Here is a 20,396-nt window from a genome sequence, read left to right on the forward strand (position 1 = left end):
CGCCGGAACAGAACTCTGTGAATTACAGAGAGAGAGATACGTGCCGAGTCAGTCCGATCCGTGAGTCGGTGAGTCTGTCAGTGTGGAAGTTTCTCGGTCCGTGGGTCCTGTCAGCGGCGCGATGTCCGCCGCCCCCCGCCACGGCCTCGCTCTTCTTCACGGCCTCCTCCTCCTCCTCTTCTTCTTCTTCTGTGGTAAGTCCCACAACTGGCTGCGTTAGCATAGCATGCTAGCCTCGGTCCGTGCTGCTTATTTACTTAATTTTCTCCGAAACTACAGAGCGAGGCTCACCTGTGTGCCGCGCGGGTCTCTCACCTGCCCGCGGTGGGGTTTATATTTGAGATTAAATGATCGTTTTAGTCCGCAGCTGTTTGTGTGTGTGCGTGTGCGTGCGCACAAACGGGAAGCAAACGGGTTAAACTGGCACGGACTGGCTCGGTGTCACAGTCAGGAATGCCAGGTTGGTGGGGCTGAAGGCTCTACGAAGCAGACAGAGTGTGTTAAAGTGGATAAAATGAGAGTGTGTGTGTGTGTGTGTGTGTGTGTGTGTGTGTGTGTGTGTGTGTGTCATAAATCAGCGGTGGCTGTTATTGGAGTGAAAGCTGTAATTATAATATTTCTGTGCGGTGACACATGATCAGAGAAGCCTGGGTGTTCGGGACATGAAGTCGATCATGTTTCACAGTGGGGGGGATTCCCTCTGTACAGGCGTCCCACGGGGGGGTTTTACAGTGTATTTACCGGACGAAATGTATGATAATATTTCCCAGAGCAGGTTTGGGATGTGCGCTTCGTCTCATGTTATGATTGTGCACAGAGACACGAAGATGCGCCTCGGGCTGCTGGACTGACTCACCTTTCACTTTGTCTTTCAGGATTCTTTAAACGGGAGATAACGGAGATAAAATAAGAGTTTTTATTCAGAGTTGTGCTCCTAAATACAGTATTACAGTAAATATACTCCAAGTATTGCATTAAAGTTGTACTTTGTGTGCGCGGTGTTTTCAGTTTGTTGCCCGCGGCCGTGTCCGTGAGCTTTGATGGCGTCTGTGTTTTCGGGAAACTGATCTGAGCTCACTGCAGTTCCTGATTGTCTGTTCCTCATAGCTGCTGGATGATGTAAATAGCTGACAGGAGAATGAACTCGTGGTGTTAAAGTTTCTGCAGAAATCATCTGTTCCTGGTAAACATAAATGGGAAGAGGTCAGAGATTTACTCAGGGACAAAACGATTTGACAAACAGCATAAAAACGTCTTGTTCCACTTCCTCTCTCGCCGCTCTCTTCTGCTTTTCTGTGAAAGACTGAGGCTGTGTTCACACTCAGGATAAAGATTGTCGAACAGCACCCACAGAATGAAAATAAACCTGCATGACTGTGAAACCAAACATGGAGGAAAAAGCTCTGTGTTTGCAAAAACCGAAGGCTGTTCCTGTTCCTACGTTTGAAGCATCAGAGCGGCTCTGAAACAGGCAGTGGGGTCAGCGTGCTCTGGTGTAAACGGTGACGGTCAGGAGGGCTGCCGCTCCTCTGCGTTATTGCGCTCACCTTTCGCAGGTGTGTCGATGGTGGACAAACCCCATGATCTGCTGGACGCCCACCATCATGTCACAAACAGGAACTTCAGATGAAGCAGTTGTTCCACACCGCTCACACCTCTGGAGCTGGAACACTGTGGATCGTCAGCTCACACTGAATCCATTTTAATCAGAGTTCAGCAGGTCCTCGTTCAGCTGCCAGGCGTCTGAGCTTGTTTGACCTGAAGCTGTCAGAAAGGAGGGAAATGATCGAGTGGAAAGTCCTCTTCACAGCAGTTATTCTTCCTTCACCCTTTATGTGACAGAAACTAGAACCACAGGAGTCCGATGTGTGTCCACTCTGAGAAATCAGGCGATAAAGAAGGAAAAAACTTTATTAACCGCCCTGATCTCGCTGTGAGCGCAGAGCACACAGACGCTGTGAGAGCACGCCACTCTGACAGAGCTTCTTCTGTCTTGTCTGTTTTCTGTTTGTTGTCATGTATCTGTTGTGTGACTGCTGTGTGCGAGCGACACACACCTTTTATTGGGGTCAATAAATTGACCTGAATCAGTAAAATGGATCCGAGCTTCAAACAATTCTGTTTTTATGCCGGCGTCATCCAGCCCCACAGGTTCTCCCACTCTCAGTGTGAGGCATAGTTTAGTGTGCACACCTCAGCCTTTGTCCTGTGTGTGTGTGTGTGTGTGTGTGTGTGTGTGTGTGTGTGTGTGTGTCGTATCAAAATGTGTGAGTACATCATGTCAACAAAGTCTTCATTTGGTGTGTTTCCCTTTAGTGATCACAGCTTCTACTGGTGTGTGAGGGTCGGCTCGTGCAGTGTAGGATGACTGGTCGATAACTGGTCGATAACTGGTCGATAACTGGTCGATAACTGGTCGATAACTGGTCGATAACTGGTCGATAACTGGTTAACAGTCGGCCAGTGTGAGGCTTGGTGGTGCTTTATGGTTTAACGGTGGCCATAATAGTTTTACAGGGAGTCATTTAGAGTCGGTCAGCCTGGATGAACCTGCAGGACTCATGACTGTCATGACAGGTTCCCAGTGGTCACATGGGTTTAGTACTGATCTGTTTCAGGTGGCTGCTGCTGTAACGCACAGCTCTCCCCGTCAGTGTGTCTCTAGTATTTGTGTGCAGACTCTGGTGCTGTGTGAGCTGCTGATTGTTGTGTGGATTCACTTTCATTTCACTTTGCCTCGGTGTGTTTCTCTCTGATTCATGACTTGAGTTTCACTGTGAGTCTGAGGCCACGCCTGTGTCAGTGGCGTGTCTCTGCAGGCTGAAGGACACTTCCCCTCCCCTCCTCAGGCACAGATCGCACAGACACCGTTTCCTGTAGTTGTGTGCTTGCGGTGGTGAAGGCTGGCACGTCGTTACTCAGGGCGGTGAGCCGACACCCTTTGTTGAGCAACAGTTTCACCTTGAAGTTGTTCTGCTTTGGATTCGCATCAGTAACACGTTTGGCACACAGACCCCCCCCACTCAGCTCGCTGTCACTGCACTGCATTTAACTCATATACACCATCAACATGTCCACGCTACACTCGCTTCGAGTACGTTTGATGCTTGCAATGAATTTTCCCGTGTTTCTGGTCCTTCAAAAGTTCAGCAGATCTCCACCTGCAGGGCTGAAAAACGTCAGCTCTGAGGAAACATCGAGTCAGCTTTAAAGCCACTGCAGGAGTCCCGGTCTGAAGACTCGGCCTGTGTTTGTTAAAGCAGCTGTGAGCAGCTGTGTGATGCTTCCTTTAGATTCCTTCTGCTGCGTACAAATAGCTCTGCTGTGTATAAAAGAGTAAAAGTGGTGAGAAAATCAAATCAGTCAGTTCTGTCCCACACAGTCAGTGATTTCACAGCGGCAGCGCGTTGAAACATGAAATAAATGCCGTTCCTGAATGTTGGTGACTTCCCAGTAGAGCTGGGCGATAGAACGATAACGATATGTATCGCGATATAACTTTTACTCGATAGAGAAATTAAGCTATCGCGATAGACCTCGCATCTCTTGTCCTCTTAAAAAAAAAAAAAAAAAAAGGTCAGCCAATCCAAATTAAGTAGCGCAGAGCCGAACCAATCACAGCCGCAGCGTCACGTCGCGTGACTTGTTGCGTACAGCACAAGTGCCAAGCCGCACGTGTGTTTGTTTGGGAAGCAGCCAGCGGGTAATGGAGGAAATGAGTGTGCCGACTAGAAAAATCAACCGAGCGTGACCGAAGAGAAAACAGATGATGGTTCCAACGCCGGAGAGATTGTCGAACGGAAGAGCCATAGAAGTTCCGTAGTGTGAAGGTATTTCGGCTATTTCAAGTCTGACAAAAAACAGAGTAGCGTGCACTGTAAATTGTGCCGAAAGCAAGTCTGGAAATACAATAAACTGGTGCATGCGTCACACTGTGCGCCACGTTATTGTTTCGGTGAAATGAATTTCTACAATACTGTTAATTCTACTCTCTGCAGTGTTTAAATGCTTACATATACACACAGTTACTGTCCGTCCACACATACGACTCGGTTCTGCTTCTATGCCCCAGCTTTGTTTACTTTTTCCCACCGAGGCTTCTAGACTTCTGATTGGCCAACATTTCTGCACGGTTAGGAATCTAGCGCCACCTGCTGCTTTGGCATGTTCATAGCAGCGTTTTCCTTCATTTCTGCCTTTATGTGTGGACGGGATTATTTTTTAAAACGAAAACGGAAAATCTCAGTTTTCAAAAACACCCGTGTACGTGTGGACGTAGCCTCAGTCTCTGACTGGAAGCGCTAATTCGTCATTCGGCTTTTGTCAGACTAAAGTAACTGTTAAACTGTTTGAAAAGCTCAGCTATACAACAAGGAGAGATTGAGAATTTCCTTTTAGTTCTCAGTTTATTTGATATTGACAAAAGTTAGTCAGTTTTGTCAGTTTGTTTTACAGAAGAACAAAGATTTATTTTTAGAATTAATATTTTGTTTCTAAGTGGAATTGACAATTTAGTCTGTTTCGTTTGTTCTATTTTGAAACTTAAACGCTTTAGCGGCTGCCTTTTGTGTAGTTTGCAATATTTGCCTTTATTTATCTGAAAAAGTCTCATGTTCCTTAAGTACATCTACCCTGTTGAACTTATTATGGGAAATAAATATTTAAATAAAAACAAGCTGCTGATTATTTCACATTTTACTTGTGAGCAACGGCACATTTAAATCTTACAAATATAGTTATTTGGCTGATATCGTGATAGATATCGTTATCGCCTGAAATGAAAAAAACATATCGTGATATGAAAAAATCTCATATCGCCCAGCTCTACTTCCCAGGAGCGCTCAGGCTGGGCCGCTGTGTTCAGAGAGGCGCACAACCCAGCGCTGGTACCTTCTCAAAGTGCATTGTGGGTAAACTTTGAGGCTCTTTGTCTGCTCGGAGCGTCGTCAGGCAGATACTCCTCACCGCTGAATAATCTCAGAGTGGCTGTGATTCTGGGGGATTATTGTTTTGTTGCTGTGGCCAGCACATCTGGATCCAGGTGTGGGGGAAGCTCGGTCTTTATCCACAGTTCCTCCTTCACTCTCACAAATGCTTTCTCGCTCATATTTTTATTCTGCTCGGAAACACCTGTGCTTTATTTTTGTCCCTGGGGCTGCTGGGTAAATAATCACTCTCACTCCCAGTGCGGTCAGGTTAGTCGCAGCACTTCCTGTTCCTCGGCAGACGCTGTGCTGGTGTTTTTACTCGATGTGCAGACGCTCGTTTTCGTGGCTGATACGATTATTGTTATTCTGATCTAGGGCTGTTTGATATAACCATATATATTGGTTGCTGGAGTACTTTTCTATGCTGTGGTGTGCTGGGGGAGCAGCGCAGCAAAGAAGGACTCATGCAGGCTGGAGAAACTGATCAGGAGGGCTGGTTCTGTGGTCGGCATGAAGCTGGACACTCTGGTGACAGTGGCAGAGAAAAGGACACTAAAGAAGCTGATGGACATTATGAACAATGCTGGGCATCCTCTGCACACGGCCACTAACAACCAGAAGAGTCTGTTCAGTGACAGGTTGCTTCTCCCCAAGACAAGAACTAACAGACTTAAAAACTCCTTTGTCCCACACGCCATCAGACTGTTTAACTCCTCCCTGACAGGAGGACAAAGGAGGGGGGACAACTAAGCTGGAGTGCCTCTTCACCTCACTGTGCAATACTTTTGTAAATAGTCAATGGTGCAATAGACCTCAATACTTGAAATGTGCAATTTCACTTGTATTTTTATTTTTATTCCTATTTATTCTATTTATCCCCTTCGTATATTTTATTTATATGTGTGTGTGTGTGTGTGTGTATATATATAATATTCTGTAACTGTAACTATGGATGACAATATAAAAACGTCGTTTCATTTCACGCTATCGTTTGTTTCGTGGTGTCGGAAATAAACTGTTTACAGCAATATTTGTTCATGGTTCTGATGTCACTGTAGTGGCTGTATTCATTTATTAAAGTTCTCTTTCTCTTATATTTAATATAACCACACTACGGACGGACAAGCGCCTGTTTTTATGCGTTCTCGTTAGCAACAACGACGGTAACAGCATCGCGTGTCCGCTTGTTTATGTTCCACATAAACCTTTCACAATAAAGCTCAAGATCCTGTTGAGACTTTTCAAAATAAACTGAATCACGTGAAAGAGCAGATTATTTACGATGAGAAGTAAAAAAGAGCCGCCAATAACGATAGAGGAGATTCAGAAAGCGATTGGAAAATTACGTACAAACAAGGCACCAGGCAGTGATGGGTTTCCTGCCGAATGGTACAAGAAATGTGGAAAAGAATTGATACCCTTACTCCACCAGACTCTTAATTGGACTCACACTAAACATGTGATTCTCTCCTCTTGGAGGGAGGCAATTATCACGGTGCTGCCAAAACCACAAAAACAAAGAGAATACTGCCAAAATTACAGGCCTATATCGGTGTTGAATGTTGATTATAAAATCTATACTACAATCCTATCAAATAGGCTCCAGTCGTTTATACCAGACCTGATAGATGAGGACCAAGCAGGTTTTGTCAAAAATAGACAGGCACAAGACAATATTAGAAGGACCCTACACATCATACACCAAATACATAAAGACAAGATACCGGCTGCATTGATAAGTTTAGACGCAGAAAAAGCCTTCGATCGAGTCAGCTGGGACTTCCTGTACCTAACCATGGCAAAGTTCGGGTTCACTACGAAATCAATCCAATGTATTAAATCTCTCTATGACAAACCGACTGCAAGACTAAAAGTTAACGGCTCATTGACAAAGACATTCCAAGTAGAGAGAGGAACTAGACAGGGTTGCTGTTTAAGTCCAACCTTATTCGCCTTGTATATTGAGCCATTGGCACAAATGATTAGACAAGACGCCCTAATAACAGGAATAGAAATCAATAGACAAGAGCATGTAATTAGTCTATTTGCTGATGACGTGTTGATAGCCCTCAAAAACCCCACAAACTCTTTTATGCAGCTTACAGAAATGTTAGGAAAATTTGGTACGCTTTCTGGCTACAAAGTAAATATACTTAAAACTCAAGTTCTAATGTTTAATTGTATACCAACTCAAAATCTTAAGGAATGGGAAATAAAGTGGGAGGCAAAAACCCTTAAATATTTAGGTATAAATATAACCAAAAACTATGCCAAACTATATCAAAGTAACTATGGACATATAAATAACAGGATAAGGCAGGATATGGAAAGATGGAATACATATCCGTTAGGATTTAGTGACAGGATAAATGTGATAAAGATGAATATCTTACCACGATTGCTATATTTATTCCTCTCTCTTCCGATAAGCATACCTCAAACCCAATTCTCAGAATGGGATAAGTATATATCTAGATTTGTCTGGGAAGGCAAGCGGCCAAGGGTACGATACACTACTTTACAGCTTACTAAGGAGAAAGGAGGAATGTCGCTTCCTAATTTAAAAGAATATTTTCGTGCTGCAGATACGCCAGATAACATATTGGTGTAGTGATGATGACGGGGCTCGCTGGAAGGATGTGGAGCTCTCCACACTCAATGTCCCAATCCAAACAAACATGGGTATGAAGAAGACCCCTGAATACGTAACTAAAGACCAAGATAGGAACCCGATAATATCCTTTACATTAAATGTATGGTATGATACAGTAAGGGAGTTCAGGATTGGCAAAGAGCTTGGTTTGCTAAAATGGATAGCCTTCGATGAAGAATTTAGACCAGGAAAATTGGATCTTGGTTTTAAAAATTGGAATGAAAAGGGAATCACAGCAATTTGTTTATTAATCAAAAAAGGAGAAATTAAAAGTTTTGAAGAATTAAAACGGGAATACAACTTAAAAAACAAGGATTTTTTCAGATACTTACAGGTGAGAGATTACTTTAATAAAAACATAAAAATAGAGGAAGACAAAATCCATCCTATTATAAAAATAATTATACTGGCATATAAAAGTGTTATTCCAAAAACAGTGTCTACAAATGTTTGATGGAATCAAGACAGGACTCAGCTGTATATGTTAAAGTAAAATGGGAAAGAGAGCTGAGTGAAGAAATCACAGAGAGGGTGTGGTATGAAACATGGAAAGAACATAAGAATACAACTCACTCATTGAGGTGGAGAGAATTCATCTGGAAAAATCAAATTCGCTATTTTATTACACCTCAGATTAAAAATAAACAAACCAATACACAACAACAATGTTGGAGGCTGTGTGGATGGGATGAACCAGACCATACACACATTTTCTGGAAATGCAGAAAAATTCACACTTTCTGGGTTAAAATTCACTCAGCTCTCTGTGATATATTAGGTTATATTATTCCCAGAACCTGCCTTGTTTTGTATCTAGGGTACTTGGAAGGTACTGTAGATGTAAAGGATCGTTACCTGGCTAAGATTCTCCTTTTGGCAGCAAAGAAGGCCATCACCAAAAACTGGCTTAAGACAGAAACACCAGGAAAGCAGCAGTGGGTAGCAATTGTGGAGGACATTATGGAGATGGAGAACCTTACATATAAACTGAAAGTAAAGGAAGAACGCTTTTTGAAGGACTGGGGAAAATGGTTGACGTACAACGGAAGGGGAAAAAAGACTGAACTGAATGAAGATGAGCATACAAGAAGAAGAAAAAAGTGAAATGAACGATGGAAATGTTTGACACCACAGGCATGTTTCCTTTTTTTTCTTTTGTTTTACTTTATCTTATTTTTCTAATTATTATTCTATATGTATCTATATTTTTATACATATATATTTGTTTGTTTCTTTTTCTTTCTAATTTCACTGTCTTGAGTTTGTGACTCTCTTTGTATTCTGTTATTCTGAAGAAACTGTATGCGTAATGGACAGGTGAGTTCTTCAAATAAATAAAATAAAAAGTTATAAAATAAAAAAAAAAAAAAAAAGAGCCGCCAGGTGCTAAAAAATCAACCTTAGACTCAAACATCAGAACAGGCTTTTCCCCGCAGCACGCCGTGTGATAAATACTCACAAAGAAAAAAATGTATCGTTTCATGCATCGTTAAAACACTCGACTCCGGGTAAAGGACGCGCAGCTGGAAACACTTCACGCAAGTCGAGCTGCCCGAGATTCACAGAATTTACAGAAATTGTTACATTTTTGTGATTTATATCGTTGTCAGGACGATAGAATTCTGATATCGGGATGTGAGATTTTGGTCATATCGCACAGCTCTATTCTGATCACAGCCACGTGGACCTGATTTACAGCTGCGGGGCCAGCAGCTGAGGACGAAGGAACAACATAAGGGTCATGTGACAAGTTGATGGCTATTTTTCAAAATAAAAGCCTCACTTAGTTCTAGGACCTAGGGATGGATAATTGGGGAGGGAATCAAACACGGGGTTCATGCCCCAGACTGAGGTCACAATGACCACCTGTGGACATCTGAAGACCGAGACTAGAGGCAAGATGGCGGCAGCTGATCTGCTGCGTGTGCACGTGTTACAAACCCTCAGACACACACACACACACACACACACACACACACACACACACAGCAGGGCTATAGACTAACGTTTACTTCTGTAACTTGTCCTTTTCCCCATGTGTCTGCGATGACACCTGTAACCTGGGTGCACGTGACATCATTACTGGAGGTGGGGTTTATTTTCAAGCCATTTGAACTTTGAACGGAACATCTTCTTTGGGAATATCGTAGGCAATGTTAAACCTCATGTCGGCGTCCTCTGACGACCTGTTTGCTGCTGCCTGAAAGGCCGATGTCTCGGGACTACTTCCTGTGAGGTCGTGCTGACGACACTGAGCTGGAAAGATTTCTGTTTTTCTCTTCGCACACACATGTTGACTTTCTCAGAGAGATAGCGATATAGAACGCATAGTATGCAAACTGTTAACCCCACTCCAGCCAATCCTCTGTTTCTGTCCTGCAGGTGGAGCCGATGGATCCGAGGTGCCGCCTCCTCAGAACGTCATCACGAAGACCTTGAACACCAACTACACGCTGAGCTGGGACTGGCCGCCGGGCGCTGCAGGGACCCACGCCGTCACCTTCACCACGCAATATGTGCCGTAAGTCTGAGAATCACGAGGGCGGGGCTTATTTACCTGTCAGACGGTGGACACAGGGGGCGTGGTCCACCTCACCAAACCAGCGACAGGAAGCTGTCAGAGAGGCTTACTGGAAACGGGCTCAGGCTCAGCCATCTCTTCCTCATACTTGAAGCAGAGCCTGAGCCCGGCTCGTGTTTCTCCTCTCTGGTTTCACTGGAATTCATTTGAGACGTTTATTAACCACCTGGCCTGCCATCATGTGATCACATAAAGACCTTTTAACTCCTCGCTGGTATTTTAATACGAGTTTAAGTGTAAGTCAGAGTGTGCTCCATGCCTCAGAGAGCCGTGGAGCAGCCTTCCTCTTCGCAGTTTTCCTCCCTCGTCCCCATCATCCTGCTTCCACAGGCGTTAACCTCCCAGCCCCGACCTATGAAACAGACACGTTTACTGAAACACGGCTGGTGTGTTGCTGTTGTAATTAGATTTGATTCAATGAAAGCTCTCCCTCCACTAATGTGTTTTCATGTTCTCGTATCCTCAGGAGGTACCAGCTGAAGTTTAAGAAGAAGAAGACAAACTGGATCACGGCGTGCAACCAGACGTCACACCGGTCATGTGACCTCACACGGTTCAACCTGCACTACCTGGGCATCTTCGTGCTCCAGGTGCGAGCCACCGTGGACGGGCAGCACTCGGAGTGGGCGCAGACGGAGTTCTGCCCCGATAAGGAGGGTAAGACGAGTGCTCGGCTTTCCAGGAACTGCGATGTGCACATGCTGCAGCAGCGTGTGAGCTCACCACAAACCATGAAAAACAAGGTGTTATGACTCAGAGGTGAACAGCCTTCGCACAGTATCGGTGCAACAGCCGAGAGCTGCGCTCAGCAGGGATAAAGATCTCCAGCTTCAAATATGTGACTGTGAATCGTGCGTCCATGTGTGAGGCTCTCATCGCTGCAGTAAATGAACCAGAATCAGCCAAGCAGTCACAGAAAGTCTGTGCAGGTGTTCACTACACATCCTGGGACCTGAGCTCACCTGTTGTCTGAACCATTAGTGTAGATGCCCTCAAGCCCACAGTTCTGACCCAACTTTTATTCAACCAGCGAGTTTTTTTATTTTGTTTTGTTTTTACCCTAAGTGACGCGGGAGTCTCTCTAAGTCGATGTCCAAGAGGTTTCTCAGCTTTTATTTACATTTCAGCAAAAAGTGTCACATCCAAAATGATTCATAGTCTTCTTAGAAAAGCCTTTATTGGCAACCTCGGATCAGTGTTTCGCACTGATCTGCTCCTCCGTCTTTAGCAGTGAGCTCAGGTTGGAGGGTCTCCTCGCCCTGGTCTTTAGCTCGTCCACAGAGTCTCAGTTGGGTTGGAGTCAGGACTCTGGCCGGGCTGCTGCACAGTGTTAATGGTTTTGTCTGCTAACTGTTGGTTTTGCTGTGAAATGTCCACTGGTGCCTGAGGCCAAGTCTCTCTGCAGACTGCCTGATGTTGTTGTTGAGAATCTTCGTTCATGGTGGCGTTCATGTTCGACAGTGGGGATGGTGTTCTTTGGGATCAATTAAAGAAACGTCATCGTTACTAAACAACTAAATTTTTTCTTCCTCCGACCAAAACACAGAAGACCAGACGTCCTCTTCTTTGTCCAGATGAGCATTTGCAAAGGCCAAGCGGGTATTTGTGCGCCTCCTCTGGAGAGGTGGCGTCCTCCTTGAGATGCATCCGTGGAAACTGCAGCCACTGGAACTTTGGAAAGCGTGAGATGTGGCCTCGTGACAGTGTGTTATAATTATGGGCTTGGCTGTATTTGCCTAGCTGAGCCTGCACTGTGTGCTGCCTGCATGTAGACGACCGACACCGCGAACGCGTCGCATTGATTTGAGTAATCGAGTATTTCATCGATTGTGGTCTGTCGCCTCACAGTAACAAGGTCCTGGGTTTGAATCCAGGCTGTCTGCATAAAATGGCAAGGTTTATGTAACGCCTGCTGAGTGTGTGATAGTAGAAAATGTTCCTGCTCTTGTTCTTCTCTGTTCAGCCTTTGAATGTTACTATTAATATTTTCTGTTCTTTTCCTCGTGTCTTCATCTCTGTAGACGATTTCAGTTGTTTTTGTAAGATTGCAGTCAGGTGTTGCTTAAATCTGCTGCTGGCGTCAGACAAGCAGAAAGAAAGAGGAAGGAAGCAGCCGACGGGGAGAAACCAGGACAGCTGTCACTTGTTATTTCAGCGTTGGCGGCCTGAGCTAAAGTCCAGCTGCAGAGGTTTCAGGCCCTGTGCAGTGAGACAGCAGTCTGCCTGGGCTCCTTCAGTAGACGGTCACATGGTGTTTAAGGACCGCCTCACAGGTGTCAGAGCAGGTGAAACACCTGCTCATCAGGTGAATAAATGTGATCTCCTCTCTGTCCCGTCTAGCGGCTCTGGGGCCTCCCAGCAACGTGACCCTCGCTCCTGCTGGAAGCGACCTGGACGTGGTCGTCACCGACCCGCTGACCAGCAACAACACCTCCATGAGGGAGCACGTCCCCAACCTGTACTACCACGTCCAGTACTGGGAGCGCCAGGCTGATGGGCAGGTAGGAAGCCCCTCCCACTTCAGTATTACCTTTTCTCCTCGTGTGTGTGTGTGTGTGTGTGTGTGTGTGTGTGTGTGTGTGTTTGTTCTCGCCTCCCCAAGACGTTTCGGTGGAGAACAGATGTATTTCCTGTGTGAATCTCGCCGTACTTCCTGCCGTACTTCCTGCCAGCTGGCTGCAGTTGAGCAGCGAGCTGAAAACTGGTTTGATGAGGAAGAAACAGGTCACCGCAGCACGTCCCAAAATAAGCCGAGCGCGTGACGAGCGAGTCGATGATGAGGGTTAACGCCACACAAACACGACATGCACGGAGGAATCGGACAGCTCAGCGCCTCACACAGAAACACGGGAACCTATCAGAGCCCACCACATCTGCAGAAGGACCCGCCCCCTCGGGTCAGCTGACTGACTCAGACTGTACAAAGGTGGTCGAGTGAGTAGACGGGACACGTGAGCGTCTCAGGCCTGTGTGTGTGATAAAGGTGATGATGAAGACGTGGTCCAGCTGCAGAGGTGCAGCCTCAGTGATCATGTCGGTGACGGTGGGAGCAAACGTGTTCAGCACCAAACCCCCAAACGCACAGGAAACCACACAGACGTCACGTTTACACTCGTGGTGGAGTTTAAGTTAGGATGAGACACACAATCACACACAGACACGCACACAGTCCTGTTTGCAGTCTGTCCTGATTGGCTGCAGTCAGGCTGACTATTACAGGACTGATGATGATGATGTCTGACTGCATGTTGATGCTGGTGCGTGGCGGTCCGCTCAGAGTGATGCTCTCTGCCGTTACCCCTCTGACCTTTGCCCCTCCCCCTCAGGCAAAGCGGCTGAGGATCAACACCACCATGGTGACGCTGCCGGGCTTGAAGGCGTGGACCTGGTACTGTGTGAGGGTGCAGTCTCGCGACGACTTCTACTCGAAGACCAGCGACTTCACGGTGCCGCACTGCATGCAGACCGAAGGTAACGCCGTCACTCTCACTAAGCTTGGCGCTCTGCTTCCTGCAGCTGTGACAGCACAGCCTCTCTCTCTCTCGCCCTCTCTCTCTCTCTCGCCCTCTCTCTCTCTCTCGCCCCCTCTCTCTCTCCCTCGCCCTCTCTCTCGCGCGCCCTCTCTCTCTCGCGCGCCCTCTCTCGCGCGCCCTCTCTCGCGCGCCCTCTCTCTCGCCCCCTCTCTCTCGCCCCACTCTCTCTCTCGCCCCACTCTCTCTCTCGCCCCACTCTCTCTCTCGCCCCACTCTCTCTCTCGCCCCTCTCTCTCTCTCTCGCCCCCCCTCTCTCTCTCTCTCGCCCCCCCCCTCTCTCTCTCTCTCGCCCTCGCTCTCTCTCGCCCCCCCCTCTCTCTCGCCCTCTCGCCCCCCCCTCTCTCTCGCCCTCTCGCCCCCCCTCTCTCTCTCGCCCTCTCGCCCCCCCTCTCTCTCTCGCCCTCTCTCTCTCTCGCCCTCTCTCTCTCTCTCGCCCTCTCTCTCTCTCTCGCCCTCTCTCTCTCTCTCGCCCTCTCTCTCGCCCTCTCTCTCGCCCTCTCTCTCTCGCCCTCTCTCTCTCGCCCGCCCTCTCTCTCTCGCCCGCCCTCTCTCTCTCGCCCGCCCTCTCTCTCTCGCCCGCCCTCTCTCTCTCTCTCGCCCTCTCTCTCGCCCTCTCTCTCTCTCTCTCGCCCGCCCTCTCTCTCTCTCCCGCCCTCTCTCTCTCCCGCCCTCTCTCTCGCCCTCTCTCTCTCTCTCGCCCTCTCTCTCGCCCTCTCTCTCTCTCTCGCCCTCTCTCTCTCTCTCGCCCTCTCTCTCGCCCTCTCTCTCTCTCTCGCCCTCTCTCTCTCTCTCGCCCTCTCTCTCTCGCCCTCTCTCCCTCTCTCTCTCAGAGACCAGCTTCTTTCTGAGTCAAAATTGAATCGAACTGATTGTAGAAATTAAAACCGATACCAGCACAGCCTCCACGCAGGGACACATCAGAGGAGAACCAATCAGGTGTCAGAATGTAAACTCGTCCAATCATAGCCTGCAGAGGAGATAAGTGAAGTTCTCTGAGGGTCTGAGAGGGTGGTCACATGGTCTGCCACCATCTTCATGGTGACAGCTGTGACTCTGAAGGCGGAGCGCCTCCATCTAACGGCGTCGGTTTGTTTCCAGGTTCGATCCCCTGGTGGAACATCTTCCTGTACTTCCTGGGCTCGCTGCTGTTCTTCTTCCTGATCGTGCTGGGAACCATTTACGGTTTATTCAGGTGCTGCAAGACCATGAAGGATGTTCTGAACCCGTCCGACCAGATGCCCTCCCACCTGAAGAAGGTAGCTTGCAGTTGATGAGCGGGTGGTGTTCACCTGATTGATCTGTTTTATTTAAACCATGAACTGGAACACTTATGATGAGGTGTGATCGGGGCGTTTCTCTGTGATGTGCGCATCATCAGCAGCTCTTCTTCTCTCCTCTGTCCTCCTGCAGTACCTCTGCAGCTCTCCGGGCTCCGACATCCCTCGCCTCCTCACCCCGGACTCTGAGTCTGAGCTGCTGTGTGAAGGTGTGACCATCTGTCCACCGCCCACCGTCCTGGAAATCCACATCCCTCCTGCCGAGGAGCTGGCAGCACCCCCCTCGGGCCTGGAGCCGAACAGCAGGTCAGTGTTGGCGTGTTCATTAGAGAGCGTTCATGATGGCAGATCCGGCAACGCCAGCTAAACCGTGTCTCTGTGTTTGCAGTGTCAGGCACAGCCGGCAGGACAGCAGCAGCAGCGGCGACTCCGGCGTCTACTCCTCTGGCGGCGGCTCCTCAAGCAGCTCTGCCCTGAAGCATCTCAGCGCCGTTCGCCACAACCACATGGGGAGCGATGACATCTTTAAGGGTTTGTTGGACCCTGAGTGGGTGAACCTGCGGGAGATGACGGCCCACCTCAAGAGCCAGCCCGAGGTCGCAGACGAGGGCGTCGTGGACGTGTGCGTCTGAGCGAAGAGGAGACGGGTCCGTGGGAAATGTGTGGCGTGCCTTTTTTCCGCCAGTCACTGTGAAACGAGCGTCTCTTTTTAAACACAAACACTGAAAAAGACTGAACTGCTGAGCCACGCCCCTCACGCAGAAGGAATGAGTCGTGCTGGAGCGTCGCCGTTTGCAGCTGCTGATCCTGGTTCAGGCAGACAGGAAGTCCTGCTGGTGCTGACAGAAACATTCCTCCTTCAGCCGCTACTGTCGTCTTAACCCTCGCCATACAGCTCGACTCTGCGCGCCATCATGCATCACTTTAACTTTCACAGGTAGCTTGCAGGTGCTAGCATTAATCAAAGAGGAAGCAGTTCATTACGTGAGCGCACCTGGCTACAAGCATGACATCTCTGCGGGCGGCGGCCTCTGTGTCGCTTTCATTTAATCTCCGTTTTACCGTAACAGCACGTTTTATTCTTCCATTTATGGTTCTTATAGAATCTCTGTTCTGGTAACTCTTGCTTTCTTTATGGGTCTGTCTCACCTCCATCTGCAGCTTATGCTCCGCCCACATGGTGATGTAGAAACCGAATCTTTGGCATGTATCAGCAGGACAAATCAAACAGTAATTGTAATCAAAGAAGCATCAGTCGTGTGGTTTGACTTCCTGCTCTGAATCGCCCCGCCCATCTGCTGACCTCTGTTAACCTTTGTATATAAGCTTGTTGTGCAGCTGTGTTTACAATCAGAAACTAAATAAACTCCTGAAAAAACCAAACTCGCTTCATGTTACTGTGCGCAACATCTTCTCGTTCCAAACCCTCGTTTCACATGTTTGATGACGCAGTTCCTGTGACGTCCAGCAGAGGCAGCAGTGAGTCAGTCCCCATAAACTCCCATGTTTACAGCAGCAAAGAGCCTCTGTGCGGTCTCAAACTCACGCCCCTGCGTTTCTATGGTACACTGTTGCCCAACAGTGCAAAAACATGAAACGAGTGATTTTTCACGTGACAGGCGTTTGCTCTGCTGCAGAGCTTTTCTTTGGTTTTTTCCACGTCATGAAGAAAAGCTTGAGTGTCGCTGATAAACTGCAGCCGGTTCTGTTCCCGTGGCAGAAATGTTGGACAGGTACGTGAAAGCTCGACCAAAGCTGCACTTTCCTCGGGTGAAATGACCTGAGAACAGGAAACATGATTCATGTAAAGTTCAGCTACTAAATCCCTCCAAGATGAACCACTTCTAATTCTGTGTTTATTTGCTCACACTGTCACATGGAAAAAGGATGGTTGATCTTGTAGCTTTCCCAACAATGACCTTGGGGAGTTCAATTAGTTTTATACAGCGCCAAATTGCAACAACAGTCGTCTCAAGGTGCTTTATATCATACAGTAGATCGTACAATAATACATACAGACAAAAACCCAACAATCATATGACCCCCTATGAGCACTTTGGCGACAGTGGGAAAGAAAAACTCCCTTTTAACAGGAAGAAACCTCCAGCAGGACCAGGCAGGGGCGGGGCCATCTGCTGTGATTGTTTGAGAGAAGGAAGACAGGCTAAAGACATGCTGTGGAAGAGAGACAGAGGTTAATAACAGATATGATTCAATGCAGAGAGGTCTACATCTGCAGAAATGGTGGCGTGCTCTACAGATTTAACGGCTGAAAGTTGACTGTGATGATTTCAGACAGCAGACATATCTGGGAATAATCTGGGCTAATTTTCTCTCAGTTACTGACAAATGCTGCTGTGCGCCTGAGTTTCCTATTCTCCCTGAGTCAGTGCCAAAGGTTGCCTGAAGGAGACTGGACGACACTTTCGGCGAACATGGAGCTGCAACCTGCAGTTCCTCTGATGTCCAGCAGAGGCTCCAGCAGTGTGTCAGTCCCCACAGACTCTACGTTTGGTTAACAGACCGTCCAACAAGTCTGAGCTGAGTCTTTCTCTGTGTTTGATGTGATATGTGTTTGAACTGCTCTTGTTCTGTCAGGAATGTATGGAGTACATGGGACAGACCTGAAAAAGTAGTCCGTGCAGCCTGAGGTGAATTGAACCAGAATTATGCCAGAAGCCTGCTGACGACGCTGAGGCGTGCCTTTCTGAGGAACGTTTACCAAATATTAGAGGCGTGCCCGTGACCAGCACTAGCATTGGCTGATGCCTCCTCAGCTCTGAGCTTTCATCCAAATAAAACAAGCTAATGGGAGATGAGACGGGAGCGAGGGCCATCTTTTATGTACTTGTGATGGTGGTGGAGAGAGACTGAGGTTTCAATAATCTGTCGTACTTACATATAAGCTGAGAGATGTTCTGTGATGTTGCCGTGCACAGACAGGTGAGACAGTCACTGTGCTGTGAGTGCGCTCCGTGGCGCCCAGCGGAGAGCGGCGGTCGAGCCTCGTGATTCACAGCTGCTCCCTCTCCCTGCTCTCAGCTGGTATTCCCCGTCACTTCCCCGAGTCAGACAGAAAATGAAATCGCTCCGAGCACGACCAACAAAGGGTCGCAGCGGGGCCAAGAACCAAAACAGTTCCAAACATGTGGTGGGAGTCTGATCAGCTGATAAACAGCTGATATTTGATTTCTGTTTATTCTCTTAATCAGTCCTCTGTTCTCCCGCCTGAAGCTTTCTTCTCCCTGTTTCTCATTTCCAAATATTCCAGATATCTTTTTGACCTGGGGTCCTGTTACTCCTCATACAGGAAGTGATTGGGTTGAAAACCTGCTGATTTTAGAATAGAATAGAATAGAATTCAACTTTATTGTCATTGCACATGCACAGGTACAGGGCAACGAAATGCAGTTTGCATCCATCCAGAAGTGCTTTAGTGATGTAGATATATTACAATATATATTAGCAATAGTATAGATATGTAAGTATACTACAGAAATGGGTCTATTATGGTATGTTATAATGTACACGGTATGAAGTATGTTGTGAATATTCTATAACTATAAGTATGTACAGGCTGTAGTGAGTACAAGCTATGTACAGGATATGAACAGGATATAAATATGAAAAACTATACAGAATATGAAATAAATAACTTTACAGAATCTGAGATATACAGCTATACAGAAATGGGAACTATGCAAGTTGTAAACAGTTGTAGGATTAAAGATTATCGAATGTACAGAATGATTATTTACACAGAGCTATACAGTAGTGCAGTTAAGATAAGTGAGGGTGTAGATAGTTTCTACAGAGGCTATATAAAGTGCTGGTGGTTGTGAGTGGTGGTTCACTCCATGTTATTATTGTGTGTTTGAGGGTACAGTTGTCCATTGTGGGTGTGTGTATGTTCAGTCCATGAGTTTAACGTGGGTCAGATGTCAGGAGGCAGAGTTCAGGAGTCTGACAGCTGTGGGGAAGAAGCTGTTCCGGTACCTGGTGGTCTTAGTCCGGAGGCTCCTGTGGCGCCTCCCAGAGGGCAGGAGGGTGAAGAGTCCATGTGATGGGTGACTGGGGTCTTTGATGATTTTCCCAGCCCTTTTCAGACACCGCTTCCTGTAGATGTCTTTTATGGCAGGAAGTGGTGCTCCGGCGATGCGCTGGGCAGTTTTCACGACCCTCTGCAACGCCTTCCGGTCCGAGGCAGAGCAGTTCCCGTACCAGACTGTTATACAGTTGGTCAGGATGCTCTCGATGGTGCAGCGATAGAAGTTCACCAGGATGTCTGAGGACAGGTGGTTCTTCCTCAGGGTCCTCAAGAAGAAGAGGCGCTGGTGAGCCTTCTTGACCAGCTTGGAGCAGTTGGTCGTCCAGGTGAGATCCTCGGAGATGTGGACTCCCAGGAACTTGAAGCTGCTCACACGCTCCACAGCCGTCCCCTTAATGTGGATGGGTGGATGTGGGTCAGCATTCCTCCTGTAGTCCACGATGAGCTCCTTGGTCTTCTCGGTGTTAAGCAGCAGGTTGTTTGTGTCGCACCACTCAGCCAGACGATCCACCTCCTCCCTGTAGGCGGCCTCATCGTTGTCACTGATGAGGCCAATCACCGTGGTGTCATCTGCAAACTTAATGATGGTGTTGGAACCATCAGCAGGTCTGCAGTCGTGGGTGAAGAGGGAGTAGAGGAAAGGGCTCATCACACAGCCTTGTGGTACACCGGTGTTCATTGTGATTGTAGATGAGCAGCGGTTATCCAGCCGGACATGTTGGGGGCGGTTGGTCAGGAAGTCCAGTAACCATTTGCAGATGAGGGAACTGATGCCCAGGTCTGTCAGTTTCCTGATGAGTTGTGAGGGGTGGATTGTATTGAATGCTGAACTGAAGTCTATAAACAGCATTCTGGTGTAGGTGTTGTTGTTGTCCAGGTGTGAGAGGACAGAGTGCAGTGCGATGGAGACTGCATCCTCTGTGCTCCTGTTCTGGCGGTATGCGAATTGGTGGGGGTCCAGGGTGGGGGGGAGACAGGATTTGAAGTGTGCTAGGACCAGTCGCTCTAAGCACTTAGTGATGATGGGGGTGAGTGCTACTGGGCGGTAGTCATTGAAAGAACCAGATTTAAATGTGGTTCAGGTTTTAATTGTCTTTGATGTTTTTGACTTTTTGTCAGATTTTTGTAGTTTTATCCTGTTTTTCTTCATTTTCTGGTTTTCCTGTGTGCCTTGCTGTCACCTCCAGTCTTTCTGATTATGAACCTGTGCCTGTAGTTCTCCGGTCATTCTTTGAAGTATGGATTTAGCTCCTTTGTTTGCGTGCTTATGGTCTCAGGCTTTGATGCTTTTGGTGTTTGTTTAGGGCTTCTGGGCTTGAGTCAGTCAACGCCTCTGTTTGTTTTGCCGTCCTCTCCTGCTTAGCAACGTTACCTGA

General features: G+C 47.5%; 1 protein-coding gene across 1 annotated transcript; it reads left to right on the top strand.

Moving 5' to 3' along the window:
- Positions 1-16,355, top strand: LOC101479442 (interferon alpha/beta receptor 1b). Its single transcript, XM_004575568.5, has 8 exons — positions 1-194; positions 9,964-10,102; positions 10,629-10,819; positions 12,503-12,663; positions 13,489-13,633; positions 14,794-14,951; positions 15,106-15,278; positions 15,361-16,355. Exons 1-8 carry the CDS (start codon positions 122-124, stop codon positions 15,602-15,604), a joined length of 1,284 nt encoding a protein of 427 aa, XP_004575625.2. The 5' UTR covers positions 1-121; the 3' UTR covers positions 15,605-16,355.
- The last annotated feature ends 4,041 nt before the right edge of the window (positions 16,356-20,396 follow it).

This window comes from Maylandia zebra, linkage group LG16 (genome assembly GCF_041146795.1).
Source record: "Maylandia zebra isolate NMK-2024a linkage group LG16, Mzebra_GT3a, whole genome shotgun sequence".
NCBI classification, from domain to species: domain Eukaryota; kingdom Metazoa; phylum Chordata; class Actinopteri; order Cichliformes; family Cichlidae; genus Maylandia; species Maylandia zebra.